Source organism: Mustela lutreola, chromosome 10 (genome assembly GCF_030435805.1).
Source record: "Mustela lutreola isolate mMusLut2 chromosome 10, mMusLut2.pri, whole genome shotgun sequence".
Classification (NCBI taxonomy): domain Eukaryota; kingdom Metazoa; phylum Chordata; class Mammalia; order Carnivora; family Mustelidae; genus Mustela; species Mustela lutreola.
Window position 1 is genome coordinate 53,652,304 of NC_081299.1, and position 20,796 is coordinate 53,673,099.

General features: G+C 38.4%; 1 protein-coding gene across 10 annotated transcripts in view; it reads left to right on the plus strand.

The window, feature by feature from the left end:
- Positions 1 to 20,796, plus strand: part of LEPR (leptin receptor) — a 116,491-nt gene that overhangs the window by 24,226 nt on the left and 71,469 nt on the right. For 4 of the 10 annotated variants that reach the window (XM_059137532.1, XM_059137529.1, XM_059137530.1 and 1 more), the window contains one exon: positions 20,415 to 20,474. In XM_059137532.1, coding sequence (XP_058993515.1) covers positions 20,435 to 20,474 — 40 coding nt within the window. In that variant the 5' untranslated portion in view covers positions 20,415 to 20,434. Of the gene's footprint in view, positions 1 to 1,176; positions 1,579 to 1,914; positions 1,960 to 16,510; positions 20,475 to 20,796 lie in introns of those variants that run through there. The other 6 variants (XM_059137526.1, XM_059137524.1, XM_059137525.1 and 3 more) reach the window with 6 other exon arrangements.

Sequence of the window (20,796 nt, forward strand, 5' to 3'; positions counted from 1 at the left end):
TCAGAACAGGGACAGAAAAAAATTTTTTTTAAGCATTTGTTAAGGCAGCTGTAGGAAACCAATAAGCTCGTTCATACAGACTAATTAAGGATTCTGTTGTGCTGTTTTATAACAATTTTTGGAAAGTCCGTATCTCTACTCCAATTCTATCCAATGGAGACATTTGTTTTCTGAGGTTTGATGAAACTCAAAGGTTAGTGCTTCTAGCCACAGATGCCCCAGAAAGTCCACTCAGGGCACAAATATGAAATTTCTGAATGAATTGGTCTCAACAAGTGGTCTGGAGATCTAAATGCTCTTTGTAAAAGTACCATTGGTTCTGAGAGGAAATGCCTATGGGTGAAAAGTTCCATTTACAAAGTTCCACAAATTGACAAAGTGGTTGGGCCAGGGAGCGAAGACACATTGCTTCTGGCCCTATGCACATCTCTGGGCTACTTTCTCTCTTTGCCTCTTCCTGTGATGCACATTATGAGGGCATTAGGCAAGTTCATTTCTAGAGACCTTTGAAAATTAACCATCACCCAATCTGGAGTATGTCCACTCCCCTTTATTTTTCTTTTCCCCCTTGGTTTCCTCCATGTCACCTGTCATAATTGGTAATTTTATGAACACTGGCTTGTCTGTTCTTACTCCAAGTTCAAGGAACATGGTAATTGTACCTCGCATTTGTCTGACACACAGTAGGTCCTCAATAAAGAGTATATTAATACACAGATTAGTGAGTGAACACTTTGGGTGTCTATCAGGGGTTGGAATCTGTTCAAGGACAGATTTTGTTTGTGTCGTCCTGAAATTCAGTGGTGTTAGGACTGAAAGAGAAGTAAATGGTCTTTTAGATACATGAGTGCATCTTCAGCCTTCCTGACAAACATGACCCACACGCTTGGCTGAAACATCCTTGGTGAGTTGGTGACTTGGTGACAGAGTCTTTGCCAATTTGCTTTCCTTTTCCACACCTGTCAATTATTGCAATCTTTATAGTAGCATTTTGCGCCCGTGATGCAGCAGAGGCCTGGAAGTCTGGGAGTGGGAGGAGAGGGAACCCCAGTGCCTAGCCCAGGGTCTGAGAACCACCGGCGGCGAGGTGGGTGCGCTGTAGCTGACAGCTGTCTGAAGCAGCGACGCCGCCTTCCTGCTGGGATCCTCTGGGCTCTCGGCCTCCCCGCCGGCAAGGGGTCCGTCCTCCTTCGCCAGCATTTCTCTTCTCCCGCCAGGCCCGCGGCCACGCGCAGCAGCGTTCCCCACGGTCACCTGTGCGGTCGCCCTGGGCGCTGGGGTCCTCTGCTGCGGCCAGGAGCGGTCGCCGAGGGCGGGGGGGCGCGCGCGTGCGGCTACGGGCTCTTCCCTCCCTTCTCCCCACCCCACGCGCTCCCCCTGCCCCTCCTCCCCACACTGCGCCGCGCTCGGCTCTCCGGAGAGTTGCCAGCACCTCCCGCGAGGAGTTCGGAGCCGCCCCACCGCAGAGCCCACGGCCCATAGAGCCCTCGGCCCGCCCCGCGCGAGCGACGCAGGTGTCGGAGCCCCCGCGCCGCCGCCATCTCTTGTCTTCCCTGTGGGTTGAACCGCGGCAACGAGGTGGGACCCGCTTCTCTCTCCTCCATCCCTTACTGCCCCCTTTCCCGCTCTCGGCAGCTGGAGGAGCGGGGCGCTGGAGCGCGCTCGGCAGGCGCGGAGCCCGCGGGCCACGGGGGGACCGGGAGTCCGGGGACGACCCCGCGGGTCCACCGGAGGGGTCAGCGCTCGGGGGTGGCGGGAGGGGCGGCGGGGCCTCTCGGTCTCCCGGCCCGGGGGTCGGGAGGCTCCCGGGACGAGGAGGATAGGGGCGCGCGTCTGACCGCAGCCGGCCGCACCCGGGCGCGCACCTGCCTGTGCCCCCGAAGCGACGCGCCCCGCAGCCAACTTCTTTTTCAGGTCTCCTTCCTACTTTGGAAACTGAAGGGACTGCGACGTAAACCAGTAAGCCCTGGGGCTCGGGGAAGCACTTGTTGGTTTGGCTGAGGCGAGAACAAACTCGCGCTGCAGGGGTGGTTAAAATCTCAGCTTCTCTTTTTCACCCTCTCCCGTTCTACCCCAAAGAAATGTGAAAAACAAAAGAACGAATCCAAAGCATTGGTTAAAGGGATTCGTAGAGGTGAGAAAACTAGACCTAACCGAGGAGTCAGTGGAAACCCCAGGTATGGTTAAGCCCCCTAAGAAACTAGTTGTTGCCAGTGCTATTTCGAGGACTTGTGTTTGCAAACAGATGAGCTGTAAGAGTTCCTTCTATTGAGGGTCTGCCCGGAGTGCCCTGTGTTAACATGTATTTCCGTAAGTATTAAAGTATATTGAAAGAAATGCTCTTTCAGAGCTCTGGATTTGCAGTCGGAATATCTGGATTTTGGCATGATTTTGCCATTTATTATCCATGACAGCTGGGGTTAGCTTAACCTCTCTGGGTCTCATTTTCCTCATTTGTCCGATTGGAGGGTTGGATCCTGGGGGCCTCTTAATAATATTTAAGATGCTTCCCAACTTAAAAATGTATAATTCTATAACTCTTTAACATGTTGCAAACATTGCTAGGTTCATGATTTCATGACACTTTAAAAATCTATTTTGATCTCAGCATTTTGTTTTGTATGCCTTTATGACTTGTGTCTTTAGGGTTTTCCAACCAGAAATTAAAGAGAAAAATGCTTATAATAGAGTTCAGAAATGTGTAGTTTATATGTGAATATTTAGATCATATCTTACTTTGCCTTAAGGAATTATGTTCAACTTTCAGCCAATATTTGCAACACTACAACACAAACACATGGCTTTAGCACAGCACTTAATTCTCTCTCAGTACTGTGTATTTGGAGGAAATAAAAATTGTTTTGGAGGAAAACAGAAATTGTACCTTTCCTATCAATTACTGATCTTGACCAACATGTGTTACTTTTTAGCATAGTTGTGTGCAAAATATTTTAAAAAATGGTTTCAGACCATTTCAAAGCCTCTGAAATTAAGCTCAAAACCAGAGATGCCCATTTTAGTAATGCATTTTAGCGGTCTTGGAATGAAGCCCAGAAAATAGCAGAGGTGAAGCAGATAAACCAGAAATAAGGAATTGACCCCCGCAAAAATTTGTACAAGAAGTGTGTGCCCCAAAGGGTCAGTGAACCTTTTGTTTATTTTATTTTTTTTACCTTTTGTTTATTTTTGATAAAAAACAAACAACTGTTGGTTTGTTGGCAGACAGAGGATGTTAGAATGGCTTTTGTTGTTACTTACAACTTAAAATTATTTGAGTCACAGTCATCAGTAGTTAGGATATAGGTTTTAGAAGTATTTCTGGATCTTCTTGGTGGCTTTGATATAAAATAAAATAATGCGTTCCCACCTAGCCTGTGCTGTGTGTGTAGTTTGGGAGAGTGGAGTGGATTTCAAGTACAGTACTCTTTTGTGAACACATTCCCTCATTTCCATGGCCTTTTCCGCTTTGGGCTGCAAGTGTCCTTACTCACTGAGGCATTATCTTGCCTCATATTCTCTGGTGAAGCAGGTGATCAGCTCCTTTGAAACTGATGCTCAAGGAGTTAAGTAAATTAGTTGGTGAATCACAGAGAGTAGAAAAACTCAAATACCCTGCCTTCTAGGGGTTTTTGGAAAACAATAGATGAATCTGATTGCTCAGGGTCTACCCCTGATTCATTCATGGCTTGGGAGCATCACCATGGCTGGCCAAAACTCTGCTTCTCTTTTGTAATGAATTTACCTAAAGAAAAGAAAAAAAAAACCCCAAGCCCAAAAAACAGTCATGTCTTCATACTTAGATCACTATTATATCATCAAATGGTTTTTATTTGTGAAGTGCAATATCTGTGTGGACCTGGGAAATAAAACTTAAAATATCCAGAAAAAAAATTGTCTTGGCAGATACTGTACTGCGTTTTCATACTGAGAACCAAGCACACATACTAAAAAAACATATCCCGTGGAGTTAAAAATGAAGAAAAGGGCTTACGGTCTCCTCTCATTCTTGAGATTTTATGTGATTTACGAATTCCACTTTTAATTAAAACAGAAAGGCGCAAATGTTCACGTACTGGCCAGACTTAGTACATGTAACCTTTTGGAATTTCAATTCAAATTTGGTCTGTTTATAATCTGGAATATTCCTTCTCACATACTTTTTATTAAAACTTTTTGTGATGCGATAGTGATATTATCTGCCGTCTTTTCATGAACTTGATCTTATTAATCTTGAATTTTTATAACCCTTTGAACATATATATATATATATATATATACATATATGACATATAGAGAGAGGAGAGGTACATAAAATAAATATGCTGGTTGACAAATAATAATAGCAAAGGATTATAACAGACAAATATAAGGTAAATACCCTATTATTCACCACACCAGTAAGAGAACATGCCAGTAACTAGAGACCTCTTGCTTATTCCTTCTTTTTTTTTTTTTTTTTTAAGATTTTATTTATTTATCAGAGAGAGAGAGGGGGAGAGAGCAAGCACAGGCAGACAGAATGGCAGGCAGAGGCAGAGGGAGAAGCAGGCTCCCCGCCGAGCAAGGAACCCGATGTGGGACTCGATCCCAGGACGCTGGGATCACGACCTGAGCCGAAGGCAGCTGCTTAACCAACTGAGCCACCCAGGCGTCCCTTGCTTATTCCTTCTTGATCACAAGTTTGGTTTTACCTTAAAAAATGTTATTTGAAATTAAAAGGCATTCTTTCAGATTTTGTTGCATTCGTGTTTGTGAGCTGAAGCCATTTCTTCACTCTGCTTTAAAGCAAAATCTTTTGAAGAGTTGTCTGTATTCACTTCTACAGTATATCTCTTCACATTATTTTCTTGTTTGTTTGTTTTTAAGATTTTATTTATTTGAGAGAAAGCGAGAGCATGAATGAGGTGAGGGAGAGGGGCAGATTGAGAAGCAGGCTCCACGTTGAGCAGGGAGCCCGACGTGGGACTTGATCCAGGACCCTGGGATCAGGACCTGAGCCAAAGGCAGGCTCTTAAACAACTGAGCCACCCAGGCGCCCCTACATTATCTCTTAAGCCCATTTCAGTACTCTGCCAAAACTACCCCTGTCCTGGTCACCAGTGACATCACCTTTCCAATTCCAGTAGTTAGTCGTCAGTGTTGATCTTACTTCACCTGTTGGTAGCATCGTCGCCGTTATTACTGTCTGCTCAGGGTACGCCTTCCTTACTGACCTCCAGGACACCAAGGATGCTTGGTTTCCCTCTTTCTTTGCTGGCCGCTCCTGTCTCCTTTGCCAATCAGGAGCTTCTCTGAGAGGTTTTACTCTTCCAGTGCCTTAAGATGTAGTCCTCAGGAGCTCTTTTCTCTGTATACTCTGATGATTTCATACAGTCTCTTTATTTTTTCTCTTTGATCTTTACCATTGTATACTGATGACTCACAAATGATAGAGCTCATGCCTGAACTTCTCTCCCTGACCTCAGGCCTCTGTATCAGCTGCCTATTCACCATTTTCATTTGGTGAGTACATACCCCAACAGAATCTTCATCTTGCCCAAGTCTACTCTATCTGCTGTCTTCTTCACCTCCAGCCACCTTTCAGTTGCTCTGGCCCCAAACCTTGGCGTCATCTTAGTTTCTCCCATTCCCTCATACCTGAGGTGTACCATGTCAGGAAATCCTCTTTGTTTTCTCTTATCGACCCAGAATATAATTACTTCTCATCACTTCCATGGCTGCCACCCTGGTCTGAGCTGCCATTTTATCCCACATGAATTATTGCAAGGACCCTGTAACCGGTCTCCCTGCCTTTATCCTTTGTCTTCTATAATCTATTCTCACACCTGCAATCTGAGCTCTCCTTTTACTGCATATGTCAAATCATGTCACCTTTCTGCTTCAAAAACTCCAAAAGCTTTCTAGTTCATATGGACTAAAAACCAAAGTTCTTAGGATCACCTACAAGACCCTACCTGATCTTTTCTCCTATGCACTTTACCTATCTGATCTCATTGCCTACTGTTCTTCTCACTGATCTTGCGATTCCTTGACTGTATCAGAGACGACCTTTGTGTGCCTGGAATACACTTGAAATGTTCAAACACTTCTTTTTCAATGAAGCCTACTCTGATTATCACATTTAAAATCACACATCCTCTAACCTTGCAATACACTTCTTTCCCTTTCCTTTGCTTTTCCGCATAGTGCTTATCACCCATTAACATACTATATGACTTCTCACTTATTATTTTTTTCCTTTCTTATTTTGATTAGAATATAAGGTCTATGAGAATGGACTTTTTTTCTGTTTAGTTCACTACTGTATCCCCAGTACTTGAAATAGGGCCTAGCACAAAAGAGCTGCTCAGTAATTTTTTTTGTTGATCGGAGGTTGTTGCTGACTGTGGCTGTTGTTTATTTTCATTGCTGGATATATTTCACTATATTCATATATAGTATCTTATTGTTTACTGATTCTGATTATGATAATCGGGCCATTTCCATTCCTCCCTACCTTCCTCCTTCTCTTCTCTTCTTTCCTTCCTACCTCCTTCTGTCCCCCCCCCTTTCTCTCTCTCCCCCTTCCTTCATTCCTTCCTTCCACTCTTCCTTTCCCTTCTCTTCCCTTCCCTTCCTTTCTTTTTTTATTTCTCTACCATAAATAAACCAACTATGATTCTTCTTCTACAAGTGTCATGATGCGTAGATGCAGAATATAAAACTGTTTGTCAAATTACTAGATCACAGGGATTGCAAATAGTAGCTTTGTGAGATAATGCCACATTTTTCACTATGCACTACCAATTTGCATTCCTGCTTTCATTGCTCTATATTTTTGCCAAAATTAAGTATTCTCAAAACATTTAATATTTAGGGACACCTGAGTGGCTCAGTGGGTTAAAGCCTCTGCCTTCGGCTAAGGTCATGATCCCAGGGTCCTGGGATAGAGCCCTGCATCGGGCTCTCTGCTCAGCAGGGAGCCTGCTTCCTCCTCTCTCTCTGCCTGCCTCTCTGCCTACTTGTGATCTCTGTCTGTCAAATAAATAAATAAAATCTTAAAAAAAAAAACAACAAAAAGAAAACCATTTAATATTTGTCCATCTGGTGGGTATGTGTTGTTATCTCATTATTTTTTATTTCTAAAGAACTAAATTACTAGTAAGATTGAGCTTGGTATCTGTAAGTTACACTGTAGTAACGAATGATCTCCAAATCTCATCAATGCCATAAAACTTAATTTCTCATTCATGCAAAGTTTCCTGTGGATGAAAGCAACTTTCCAGGGCAACTGTCCTTAGTAACTCAGAGGTCTAAATTCAGAGACTGTCCACCATTCTGTAGCTGTACAATCTGTAACATAGGCCTTTCCCAGTTAGTATGGTTTGGGAAGAAAAGCATGGATAATCATGAGCTAATTTTAAATACCTTTGTCTGGAAGTGACATGAATTGTTACTATTCATATTTTAGAAGCAAAAGAAGTCATGTGGTATGTTTAACTTAGAGGAGATGGGGAGGGTTAATCTTCTTTGAAGCTAAAAGGAAAATAAATCTGGGAATACTGGTGAACGGCACTTTTTTTTTTTTTTTTAATCTATTGCTGTATAACAAATTACCCCCCAGTTTAGTGACTTAAAACAGCAAATATTTATTATTTCAAATATCAGGAGTTAATATATCATAGGTGTGTTTCTGGGCCCAGTGTTTGTTCTTTTGGTCTCTCTTTTTTTTTTTTTTTGCCCATATCACATTGTTGTAATTACTGAAGATTTAAATTAAATTTTGCTATCTGGTAAGTGTGGCAGCAAATCCTCTCACTTTATGCAATTTTTTTCAAGAGTGTAATAGCATATTCCTTGGCCCTTTGCCTTTCTATATACATGTTTTTGAATCAGTGTGTCAAGTTCTATAAAATTTGTTAGGAATTTAATGGAGCTTGTGTTGAGATTGTTTTGGGTCTATAAATAACTAAAAGGAAATTAATACCTTTAAATATTTGGTCCTAGACTCCATGACCAATTCCCAATATATTAGGTCTTCTTAGGTATAAGAAACATAAGTGTTGTTTAATATTTTCCTTAGGAGTTCTTGGACAGCTTCTTATAAGATTTATCACAGGAATTGCATGTTTTAACATTTATTTTAAATAGTATCTTTTGAAAAATTCATCCTCTGTTGATACCATATAGAAATACACCTGACATTTGAACATATTTTCAAAATAATAGCTTTATTTGATTGTAATTCACATAACATTCATCTTTTTATGGTATAAAACTCACTGGTTTTTAGTACATTAGCAAATTTATGAAATTTATGCAGCCATCACCACTATGTAGTTTGAGAACAGTTTTATTACTCCTCAAAGAAACTCTGTACCCATTAGCATTCATTCCCCAATCCTCCTCCTCCTGTGTTCAAAACCACTGCTTTACTTTCTGTGTTTATGGATTTGCCTGTTCTGGATATTTCATATAAATAAAACCATGGGGTCGTTAGCAACCAAATTTTTCCTCTTAACAAGTTTTCAAGGTTAATCTGTGCTATAGCATGGATCTGTACCTCATTCTTTTTGTATAGCTAAACAATATTCCATTCTATGGGTATACTCCTTTTTGGTTATTCATTCATCAGTTGATGGACATTTGGATAAGTTTCCACTTCTTGGCTGTTATGTATAATGCTGCTACTAACATTTGTGTAGAAGTTTTTATGTGAATATATGTTTCTATCTTTTTTGGGTATATACCTATGAGTGGAATTGCTGAGTCACATGGCAACTCAGTGTTTAACATTACAAATCTGTCAAACTACATTCCAGAACAGCTTTCATCATTTTACATCCCCCCAGCAATGTGAACCTTAAACCTACATTGCCAACATGCCAAGCTTAAAAAGATGTGATTCATGCAAGTATATAATTTTCAAGTAAATTTTAGTAAGTATTTATAGGAAGTATTAGACACAGCAATGCTGGATATGTAGTGAAAATTACTGTTCAATTCAAGTTCTTCATACTTGGGAGTTTAAAATCTTTTTCAGAATTGTGAACACTCAATATGTTTAAGGTGGACCGTGAGAAACTTTTGTGAATATTGATTCTCACTGAAGGAAAGTCAGCAAGTCATGTATTCAATAAAATTAGTAGGTTAGGCTCTTCCCACTTACACAATTTTTTGGGAGCCCATAAAGTCTCCCCCAAAGTGAATATAGTCCAGTGCAGGAGAGTGTTTGCCTGGCCAGTGCAGTCTTTCAGGGATCTGCTTAGCTGGGCGAGAGCTATGGTCCTGGCAAGTACAGCATGGAGAACTCCTGAGGAGAGCCCAGAACTGTAGGGAGCTGCTGCGGGGGGGGGGGGGGGGGGGGCGGGACGGGTGAATGATCTCCAAGAAGAGAGTCATGTATTTGAACCACGTGAGAGTATTGTGAACTATCAAAAGAAAATTACTTAACTAGAGATTCTCTTAAGGGGCATTGTGATATTAACAATCTCAACACAAGCTCCATTAAATTCCCAGTTAGTGGGGGGAAATCCGAAAACAATATAGACTTGCAAATGTGTATACAATATGGGTAAGATAGTGAATGAGAAAGAGAGGAAAAGAAGTTGGGGGCAGAGAGAAATGTTTTACGCCTGGGCCAGTAGTTTCTGTAAGGTTTGTGGGAACATGTATATGTTTTATCTGTTTGTACTAGAGTATAGCTAAAGATTTGAAACAAACAGAGATTCTCAGGAGCTTTTATAATGGTATTATAATGGGCTTTAAGAGTGTGACCTCATGTTTAAGAACAGCTGCTATCAAATATTTGTTTTGTGAAGGCATAGGACAACTTAGTTTTCCTGAGAATCAGGTTTTCTCATTTTATTTTATCCCGCAGCTGTTCTTTGGGTATCTAAACCTATGAAAATTGAGAAACAATGAACATGAGATAATCAAACAATTAGATATCTGTATGCACCAACAAAATTTCTGAACCAAACTGGTTGGTGTTTAGGAGCTAAAGAGAAAATAAATTATAAACAGACATAGATAAACACACACTCTATCAACAGAGAGAGAAAACATAATGACACATGCATAAAAAACACCCAATAATCATAGCTGCTGTCATGTTATCAAGATGTTATCTCTTAGAATTATGACATACCATATTAGACCTACCCAGCAGGTAGCTGGTTATTTCTCTAGTTATCTGGGTTCTTTTGGCAACACTGCTAGTCATAGTTTTGATTTGAGGTAGAGAAGGTTTTTACACAGAACAAACAGGATGTAAAAAACGTTCTTTCTATAAAAAGCAGTCATCTGGGCAAATGGTTTCTTGGTCTTTGATTCGAAATCTGCTAATCAGTTTGCACGCTGGAGTTCTTACTGTCTTTTATTGATATTCTTTGGCTGATGTTTGTTTTTACTGACCATAGGTTCTGTGTGAATCTCCTTTGTAATACTGAAATACGCTTCCTATGCCTTCCATGGTATCTGTTACGATTTCCCCAAACTACAAGTAATCTCTCTGATTTCTCCTAATTACCATCTTTCTAGGTAATTGTAATTCTGTAAATCTAGATATCATGAATTTTTAAGATATACTATCATTTTTTTTTTTTTTAAGATATACTATCATTTTTGTACCTCCAAGAAAGAAAAGACTCTGCCTGTATAGCTATTTTACAATGCTTTTTCAACCTTTAGAATTTTTGTCTTATATATACTGGAAGAGGTCTTTTAGAATTAGTAAATAAAGATTTTGTTTAAATCGTATCACTCTCGTAAGGAAGGTATAAATCAAAGAAATTGGTTAAGGAGTTATTTTTCACATTCAGAATCTTGTTTTTTTTTTTTAAATTACTTTTCATCTCAGCACTGTTGATGTCAGTATTTTTCCAAACACTAGCATGTCCTGGGTTATCAAGAATACTTGTGATATGGCACTTCATAAAAGAATGCTTCACTATTGTTCCTTAGATTTTCTACCAGCATGGTCCATTTTGCAAACTTTATGCTGGCTCTTTATATGTTCTTCCCATAAGACATCAACATAAGATTTTTAGACATTGCTCAGGGCTCCTTTTTCTTCCTCAAATGATCTTTAAATAGTTTGTTGCCCAAATTATTGATGGGTTAAAATTGCCCAGTCTGTCATGAGGAAAGCGCCCCAGTTTGTCTGTATGCAATCAATGACAATTCAATCACAGCTGCTACTGGGCTATTGGTAATTGTGAGATAACATCGATTTTAACAAAGATCTTGATGTCAGAGATGTTAACATTTTGTGAACCTTAAAATGGAAGAAATACAGCAGTACTCTCTTCTTTTGTGTTTCTTGGAGTTCAACTAAAATATCACTTCTGTGAACCTTTCATTGGCCCCTAGGACTATGTTAGTAGCTATTTTCTCTGAAATCTCATAGCCCTCTCTTTAGTTAAAAGGACTCAGTAATAATTTTACATGAAAATAATCCATGCACATGGTTACAAAAATCTACTGCAATCAAAAAAATCTCACCCCCTGCCCCATACCTTCTCCGTGCTGACCTTGGGAACAACTAACTTGAACCATTTCTGGTTTTGGTTCCTAGACATGTGGCTTCCTCTGAAGGGCTGGGTAATGTGCTTATACTGACTTCTTTTCATTTATCAACCATAAACAGCGTCATAGAAGAGAATTTAGCTTACTAGTTTTGCCTTCTTTCTTTCTCTATTCCTGCATATAATTATACCAATTTCCTGAGCTTCTTAATTGGTTACATTTGTAATTCCCTCCACTATTTCTGTCCCATTCACTACAGGTAGTTCTTCTCGACTCCTTCCATCATCAGGTTGGGATATTTCATTCTTTGCCTTCCCATTCTCTCTTCTTATACAATCATATCGCCCAAGTTTTGAGAAGTGTGTAGTGAGACTATTGTTAATATTCCACATTTAGTATTATAATTAATTGAATCTTTCATTTTTGTCTATTGGTTGAACCAAAAAGTTGAAAAATCTATAAATAGCATTAATGTTATTATGACCATAAATATCATTCACTGCAGAATCAAGAAGTGTCATTTCATTTAATATGTATGACTCCTTAGCCACCCAAAAGAGAATATTCTCGGAATCAAGGTTAAGGAATTCTCCTGTCTTTCAAATGGATTCCTTAATTCTGCACTTGGTCAAAATTGTGCCATATATGCGGCACCTGGCTGGCTCAGTCCATAGAGCATGGGACCTTTGAGTTTGGGGTCTTGACTTCAACCCCATGTTGGGTATAGAGCCTACTTAAAAAAAAGTATGCCATATTTTATTTTGGTTCATATTTAGATCAGGACTCTTCATAAAGCTTTTTAAAATTAACTTTATTTTTTCCTGTTGAGAGAAGGTAGGTGGGCCTTCTCCATTGTATCTTTAATTTTGGGGGTTTTTATCCAGTCTTCTTTATTTTTTGGGGATCAATTTCATTCTTCTTTTTGTCGACTGTGAACTCATATTCTTATTTGGTCTAGTGGCTTCAATTTTGAAATATGACTTCCTTTTTTCCCTTGTGCTATTCTGTGGGTTCTGTTTTTGTTTTGGGTTTTTGCTTTTGTCACATTTTTGCAGCTTCAGAATCATATTACCCATTGAGTTACGTCCATTCCTGCCTCCCTTCTGGTTATTTCCTTTCAGGGGTCAGCTGCTATCTGGACTGGTCATTCTCAAGCCTGTGGAGCCATCAGCTGGGTTGTAGTTTTGCTTTCCTGAATCCTGAATCCCTGAATCCCTCTTTCTTGGTTTACTTCTCATTTGGCTGGAATACCTTGTAAAATTCCTTCTGAGAAAGAGATTTATAGAATATAAATTTTCTAAGTCATTGTGTTATTGAAAATATATTTGCTTTGCTCTGATACTTGCTTGACTGGCTAATAGAATTTTCCACTGTAAATAATTTTCCATCAGTCATCACTGGATTATCTTCTAGAATTCTTTGTTTTGGTATAAAACCTTTGCTTCCATTCTCTTTCTCATTCCTTTAGAGATTTTTTTTCTTCTCTGGAAATGTTTCCTGTCTTCCTTTCTTTGCTCTTCTGTAATTTCTTAGGGATATGTTTAGCAGTGGATATTTTTTCCGTTCTTACTCCTTGGACTTGGTACACTTTTCTTTTTTTTTTTTTTTTCCTTCAGTTTGAAAACTTGTGTCTCTTATCACCTCTGGAAAAGTTTTTCATTTTATTTCATTGATCATTTTCTCTTTATTCTCTTTTTCTGGAACTACTGCTGTTTGGATATAGATCATTTGGCCTTTTTCTTTAAGTATTTCTTTTTTCTTTTTTCCTTTTGGGGAGGAATTAATTATGCAAAAGTGTTTTCTAACATTTCTGTTGAAAAATGTTTTTGCAACTGTGCATACGATTTTCTAAAGCTCTTTCTTTAATGATGATTCCTTTGTCAGAGCAATCTTTGAATTTATGGGTGCAGTGTCTTCTGAAAATGTCCTTGAAGATACTCATGAACATTTATGAAAGCTATTTTTTCTACTCTGAGTTATCTATGTCTCCTGTGGGAGGTTTTCTTTTTTTTTTTCCCCCTCTTTTTACAAAATTTTTTCATTATGCTGAAGTCTTCATGTCTTAGTTCATGTCTTCATTCAACATGGCTGTTAAGGGGAAAAATATGAAGAATGTGAATTGTGAGCATATGGGCAGTATTTGTCAACTGGTAGGCTTTATTCTAGGAACTTGAGTGGGGAGTTGCCTTTTATCAGAACATGTAAGTTCTTTACCATGTTCATGTCAAGTCTATACTGAAAGCCCAAGTTCTCTTCAAGTAACTTGTACTTTTTAATGCCTTTAATATATAGGAGTGTATGCAACAATTTTTTAATTCTTTTTGGCTATTTGACATCTTTGGATATTTTATCTATGTTTGGAGATTTCCCCACCTTATAAATCCCTATTTTTTCAAGTTTCCTGGCTGCCTAAATGTAGTCTGTGAACTAGGCTGCATCGGTGAGAGACATTCATGCCAAATCTTATATCAGAAGTGTGGGTTATGGAAGAACAGATGAGCTCAGAGGAACTCAGAGGAAGTAGTCTTTGAGGTTTCAGTCATAACATGTAATGTCTTAGCATGGTAGCAGGGTTATCTTTTCTAGAGAAATTTACATGGGATTTTGGGTGAGATTCTTGACTGTGTGCTTTATTAGTCAAGGTCTCTGGCTCTCACTGAGGTTCTGTGAGGTACCCAATAATTTTACTATTTATTTTCCTATTTAAACTAGCCAGAGTTGTTTCTCTTGATGTAAATCACTCCTCTGACAGAGGGAGTTAGATTTGGCTGCTGTGAATTGTTCATGAGGGGATAAAGAAAGTCAGATATCACATATACAGACTAAAACTCTCTCTCCTTTTGGCCCCATATCACTCTGCCCTTTACCATTTGGAGCATCTCCAGGGTTTTGCTAAGTAAATTTGTTTCTTCATTGATGACAGTTCCTTCCTCAAATATCCTGTGTGGTCACTTCCTTCATTGATCTTTGCTTCATCTTCCAGAAATTTGTTTAAATCTCTCTTTTGCTGCTGTTCCCTTCTCATTCTGTGTTCTATTGGTTAATAATGATTTATTTTACTGTAATACTAGAGACATCTCAGGAGTAAGAGAAGTTCAGTTTATTTGTTTAGTTTGTTATCTTGAATGTGAAGTCCCATGGTACTTTACTCATATTGGTATTATGGAACTTTGATACATAAAAAAGTCAGAAAATAATGTTACTTATTAAAAATAACAAGTTAAAATTAGCAATTTATTATTGATTTTTATATTTCTAGTTCTTCATCTGGTAACTTATATTTTACCAAATATTTAGCTAATAATTAAATGAGTTAACTTACATATAGATTTTTAAATTACTTTATAGGTAAGATGCCTATTCTGACTCAACTTTGTTGAGTTTATGGTACCTACGTCTCTGAATCACAGTTTATCCCTCTGTATTTTCAAGGAATTAATTTGCAACAAGATCACACAATTAGAGCCACATCAGGAATTAAAACACTTAAAATTAAGTTTTCAAAGCAACAAATGCTTATACCAAAATGATGAAAGGTTTTTTTTTTAACTTTTAAAATAATATAAGTCTTTAACAGCTACTTGATGGGAAGGAATAGCATCACCAATTTCTGCCCTAAATGAAGAAATAAAAGTAAACATACTGAAAATGACAGGGTTAGTAGAAATAAATCAGGCTATATTTATTTTGACATTTGAAGAAATAGGGTTTTTCATTTATATTTAGATAAAATACTTAAATGGTGTTAAGTGAAAAATGGGCGCCTGTCTAGCAGAAAGTAAAAGCAAGAATTAGTGGCAGATGGCGCTCATTAAGTTTACTCATCAAGGCAACGGAATTGTCAGAATTGCTTTTCCTACTCATAAACTTTTCTACAAACCTAGAGACTTTGTGAGATCATTGGAGCAAGTTGTAAATAATTTCCTTTCTTCCACTCAAACACTAATTGAGACCATTCTCCTTTATATTTAAGTAGAATTTGATACATAAAGATACACAAAAAATCTTCTATGATAGAAGTTGAAGTCTGATTTTCTTCTGAAAAGCCATAATATTGTAATTCAGGAGAATATAGTTTTTTATTTCTCCTTTTGTTTGAAGTTTATAATAATAGCTCCAGAGTCAGTGACATGTATAATATGATTACTCTGGTGTTTTATGAAAATTGAATTACTGACCACAGATTTAGATGTTATGGGTGGGTCATTTAGATCAATCTATGAATGCATCTTTATATGTTTTATGAAAATTTCAAATAAAACACATTATTTATCTTAACTGTCAACATAGAATGACTATATTCTAGAGGGAACGCTAGGCAGTATTATCTCTAACTCCTCATAGCTTGATGTCTATCAGTGGCTCAATTTATAGGAGCTATACTTACAGAGGACTGCAATTTATTTATCTAAATAAACTCTAAATTGGGAGGCTTTAGATGAATTTAGAGGAATTTCAGGGTTTGTTAGCCCCCTGAAATTATAGGTCTAATTTTGGATGTATGTATCTCCTCCTGGCAGTTGGTACCTTGCTCTTACCAAATTCTCAACAATATACGTATCTATTTATTTTTTTAAAAGGTTTTATTTATTTGTTTGAGAGAGAGAGTGAGGGGAAGGGGCAAAAGGAGACGAGAGAATCCCAAGCCGACTCTGCTGTGAAGCTCTATGTGGGGCTTGATCTCACAACCCTGAGATCATGATCTGAGCTGAAATCAAGAGTCTGACGCTTAACCAACTGAGCCACCCAGATGTCCCAACAAGATCCATATTTAAAAATAGTTAAGGGAGGGGCACCTGGGTGGCTCAGTGGGTTGAGCCGCTGCCTTTGGCTCAGGTCATGATCTCGGGGTCCTGAGATCGAGTCCCGCATCGGGCTCTCTGCTCGGCAGGGAGCCTGCTTCCCTCTCTCTCTCTCTCTGCCTGCCTCTCCATCTACTTGTGATTTCTCTCTGTCAAATAAATAAATAAAATCTTTAAAAAAAAAAATAGTTAAGGGAGTGCTTGGCAACAATCAGTTTGTTCTCTGACAATCAGTTTGTTCTCTATATTTGAAAGTCTGATTCTGCTTTCTGTTTGTTTATTCATTTGTTTTGGGTATTTTTAGGTTCCACATATAGGTGAAATCACATGGTATTTGTCTTTCTCAGTTTGACTTATTACACCTAATATCTATGTTGTCCATCCATTTTGTCAAGATCTCATCCTTTTTTATGGCTGTATAATTCTCTCTCTCTCTCTCTCTCTATGTGTGTGTGTATCACATCTTTGTTATCCACATAATACGTCTTTTGAAGATTGTTGTTATTTTCTTGGTATGATGCCACCAGGCTATTTTAAGGAATATTCAAGAAAGAGTCATATCATGCCATTCCTTCATTCACTCATTCATTCAGTTAATATATAGCAAGCACCTAGTAGGTGAGAGGCAGCCTTCTATGGGTGAAGGATATAATGATGAAAAGGAAACAGTAAAAAAAAAAGTCTTGGTTTAGGGGAGTCTACATTCTAGTGGGGAGAGTTAGACAATAAGCAAGAAAAACAAGAAGTCATATTCACATTAGATAGTGTGAAGAAATCAGGAGAAAATTCAGCAGATCAGCAGGTATGGCATGTTTGGGTGGGGAGGGTGTTGAACTATTAGTTGGGCTAGCAGGGAAGGCTTTGAGAAGGTGACTTGAACAAAGGAAGAGCAGTAGTTGATGAGATCAGAGGGACATTCGAAATCCAGGACCTTGTAGTTCTATGTAGGACTGAGACTTGTACTCAGAATGAAAAGGCAAGTACTGTAGTATTTGGGGCAAGACAGACATGATCTAGACCACTCTGGCTACTGCCTTGAGATAGACTGAACTGAGGCATAAGGGCAGCAGAAGGGAGACAAGGTCGGAGGTGCTTCTGACTGTCGGGGAAGAGAGGGTGGTGGCTTAGAATAGGATGTCGGCAGTGTAGGGGCTGAGGAACTGTTGAATTGGGAAGTTCCCATGAAACTTTGGTACGGTTAGGATGCTCATGAGGATGTTACCTGTTTTGAAGTTATTCAGGCAAAAATTTCTTTCTGATATTACCCAGTCATAAAAAAATAAAATCTTTGCCATTTGTAATGACATGGTTGTAGCTAGAGAGCATTAAAATAAGCAGCATACATTAGTCAGATAAAGAAAAGTAGTATATGATTTTACTCATATGTGGAATTTAAGAAACAAAACAAATGAATATGGGGGAAATAAGAGAAGTAAACCAATAAATAGACTCTTAACTAGAGAAAACAAACTGATGGTTACTCAAGAGAGTTGGGTGGGGGATGGGTTAACTGGGTGGTGGTATTAAGGAGGACACTTGTGGTGAACATTGGGCGTTGTAAGTGATGAATCACTAAATTCTATTCCTGAAACTAATATTATACTGTATGTCAAGTAACTGGAATTTAAATAAAAACTTAAAAAAAAATTTCTTTCTGTTGTTAGTGTTAGGATTATTTGAACATTTCCCCTGAGCTGTTGGTTTCATTTTAGTGTAAAAGCACTCTGAATATATGATTGAACAATTTGATCAGAAGAAAGCATAAAGGAAATTAATAGTTCATCTTTAAAAAGTGAATTCAACTTAATGGCATTTTGTATATTACACTTACTTTGGTCATCTTACCATTAGGTTTCGCTTTGCTTGATTTTTTTTTTCCTCGCAGCTTAAAAACTTCTGCCTTTTTTTTTTTTTTTTTCAGTATTATTTGTGTTTCCGTAAACCTCTTTATATATTCCTTTCTGGTACAATGTAGGGTCGTATAAATATTTGTCTCATTGAGTCTATAAAAGGGGACATATTTCACACTCTCTTCAAGGTTGCATCTATTCCCTTTTCATTGTTGTGCTTGTTTCTCTGTTATGTAAGAGTGAAACCTGCCTGCAAGAATTCAAACCATAAGAATAATTTGTGTTTTGCATGGAACATTAAATAAAAGAATGCTTGTCTTATATAAGCAAGAACAACTGAGCTGTTTGGTCATTTGACTCGAAAGATCAGTTGAGTTAAAAGTGAGTCAAATCAATTGTTGGCCTGAATTATCTGCCACCAGTTGGTTCATTCAAAACACTTAGTCTAATGATATGTTGTATCTATGACACATCCTGATTATGAAATTGCTTTTAGGTTTATTTTAAGAGATATTTTTTAAAAGTTTGAATTTAAATTCCAGTTAGTTAACAAACAGTGTAATAATTAGTTTCGGGTATAGAATGTAGTGGTACAATACTTCCATACCGCAGCCCGTGCTCATCGCAGCAAGTGCCCTCCTTAATCCCCATCAGTTATTTCATCCATCCCCCCAGCAACCTCCCCTTAGGAGAAAATTTTGTATCACAAACAGGTATCAAAAAATTCATATGAGGGGCGCCTGGGTGGCTCAGTGGATTAAGCCGCTGCCTTCGGCTCAGGTCATGATCTCGGGGTCCTGGGATTGAGCCCCACATTGGGCTCTTTGCTCAGCAGGGAGCCTGCTTCCCTCCCCCCCCCTGCTGCCTCTCTGCCTACTTGTGATCTCTGTCTGTCAAATAAATAAATAAAATCTTTAAAAAAATTCATATGATTAGATAATGAGGAGTCCAAAGACCAATCGAAAGGATGTTTAGTCCTAAAGACACATTGTGATATCCGTGTATAAGGAATCAAACTTCTGATGAAAACTGAGAGGCTGAAAAACAAATTTATCAGACAGCAAAATGTTTATGCTCATCCCTTCTCTTCCTGAGCGTCATTAAGTCATGAACTAAACAAACGTGTTTTCCTGTTTATTCATCACATGGTGCCAATTTGCAGATGTGACTTATGAGACATGTTTCTCACTTTATATTTTATAATATTCTTTGTGGTAAAGCTGTGAGTTCCATTTTAAAATAAAATCTCTCAGAATCATGGGAAGCTCTGAAAGGGATTATAGAGCTCACCCATCAGGGGGATTTGTATATAAGGAACCTGAGGTCTAGAGTGTCGAAGTCCCAAGTCCTACAGCTGATTAGTTGGAGAGTCTAGATTAACATTCAAGACTCCTGACACCTAATTCAGAGCTTTTTACCTCAGATTAACTTTCTGTAGTGAGCTGAATCCCCAGTTTGAGGTAACAAAAAACACTGGAACAACAAAAACATTTAGGCTTTCATTACGAATCAAAGCCCAATATATTAAAATTATGCTGCCAATCTAATTCATGATGTCCTAGTACAAATAATCTTATTCATGATGTATTTCAAATTGAGTAGACTTCATGGGAAAGCTTATCCCTTGAATTCAGCCTATGATTTGGATATATTAAGCCCTCAACCTTTCCTTAGATTACTCTGATAACTCTCCAATGTGAGTATTACTGCATCTGCAAAAAAACACTAAGGGTTTCCACAAGTTTACAGGGTAATTTTCTCCTCTTCATTGGAAATAAATATACAGTCATTACCTATGCAATAACTGTTTGGCTTTGTAGTATTATAGTGAATGTAATGGCTTTAGAAAATAAGAGAAATTTAAGAGTTGAGTATGAAAAAAATTAATGTTTGATGGTGTACGTATTGAATCAACCTTATGAACACTTTTGTTTAGTTAAAAATTTGGTCTTACCCTATGATGCCTGGTTTGTCATGGCATAAAGGAACATTAAAAATATTTTGAATAAACTATATGTGATATGTAGCTAATATTATATTTTAAGCATGTGCACGGGAATGAATCTATAATGTCTAGCTCTACTTTAATGTGAGACACTTCTCTAATGTTGATGCACAGTATTATAGGGGATTAAAAGTTAAAGACTTATTCATAATCCTTTTCGTTTTATATTTCCCCAGACAACTTGTAGAGATCGATGTTGGGTGTTTTTGTGTGTTGTATGTTATTTGTTTTAGATGTACTGTTTTTCAGGTTTACTTCTCTGAAGTAAGATGACTTGTCAAAAATTCTGTGTGGCTTTGTTACATTGGGGTAAGTAATCTGCTTTTTAAATCTCCACATATAAGAGATTTTGCCCTTAGAGATGCTCTTTCCTTTTTTTGGCTAGCACAATGTCCCCTGTCTGAGTTAGAAATTCTCATGCTCATGATTAAAAATACAAACCAGGGACGCCTGGGTGGCTCAGTTGGTTAAGCAGCTGCCTTCGGCTCAGGTCATGATCCCAGTGTCCTGGGATCGAGTCCCACATCGGGCTCCTTGCTCCGCAGGGAGCCTGCTTCTCCCTCTGCCTCTGCCTTCCACTCTGTCTGCCTGTGCTCGCTCTCACTCTCTCTCTCTGACAAATAAATAAATA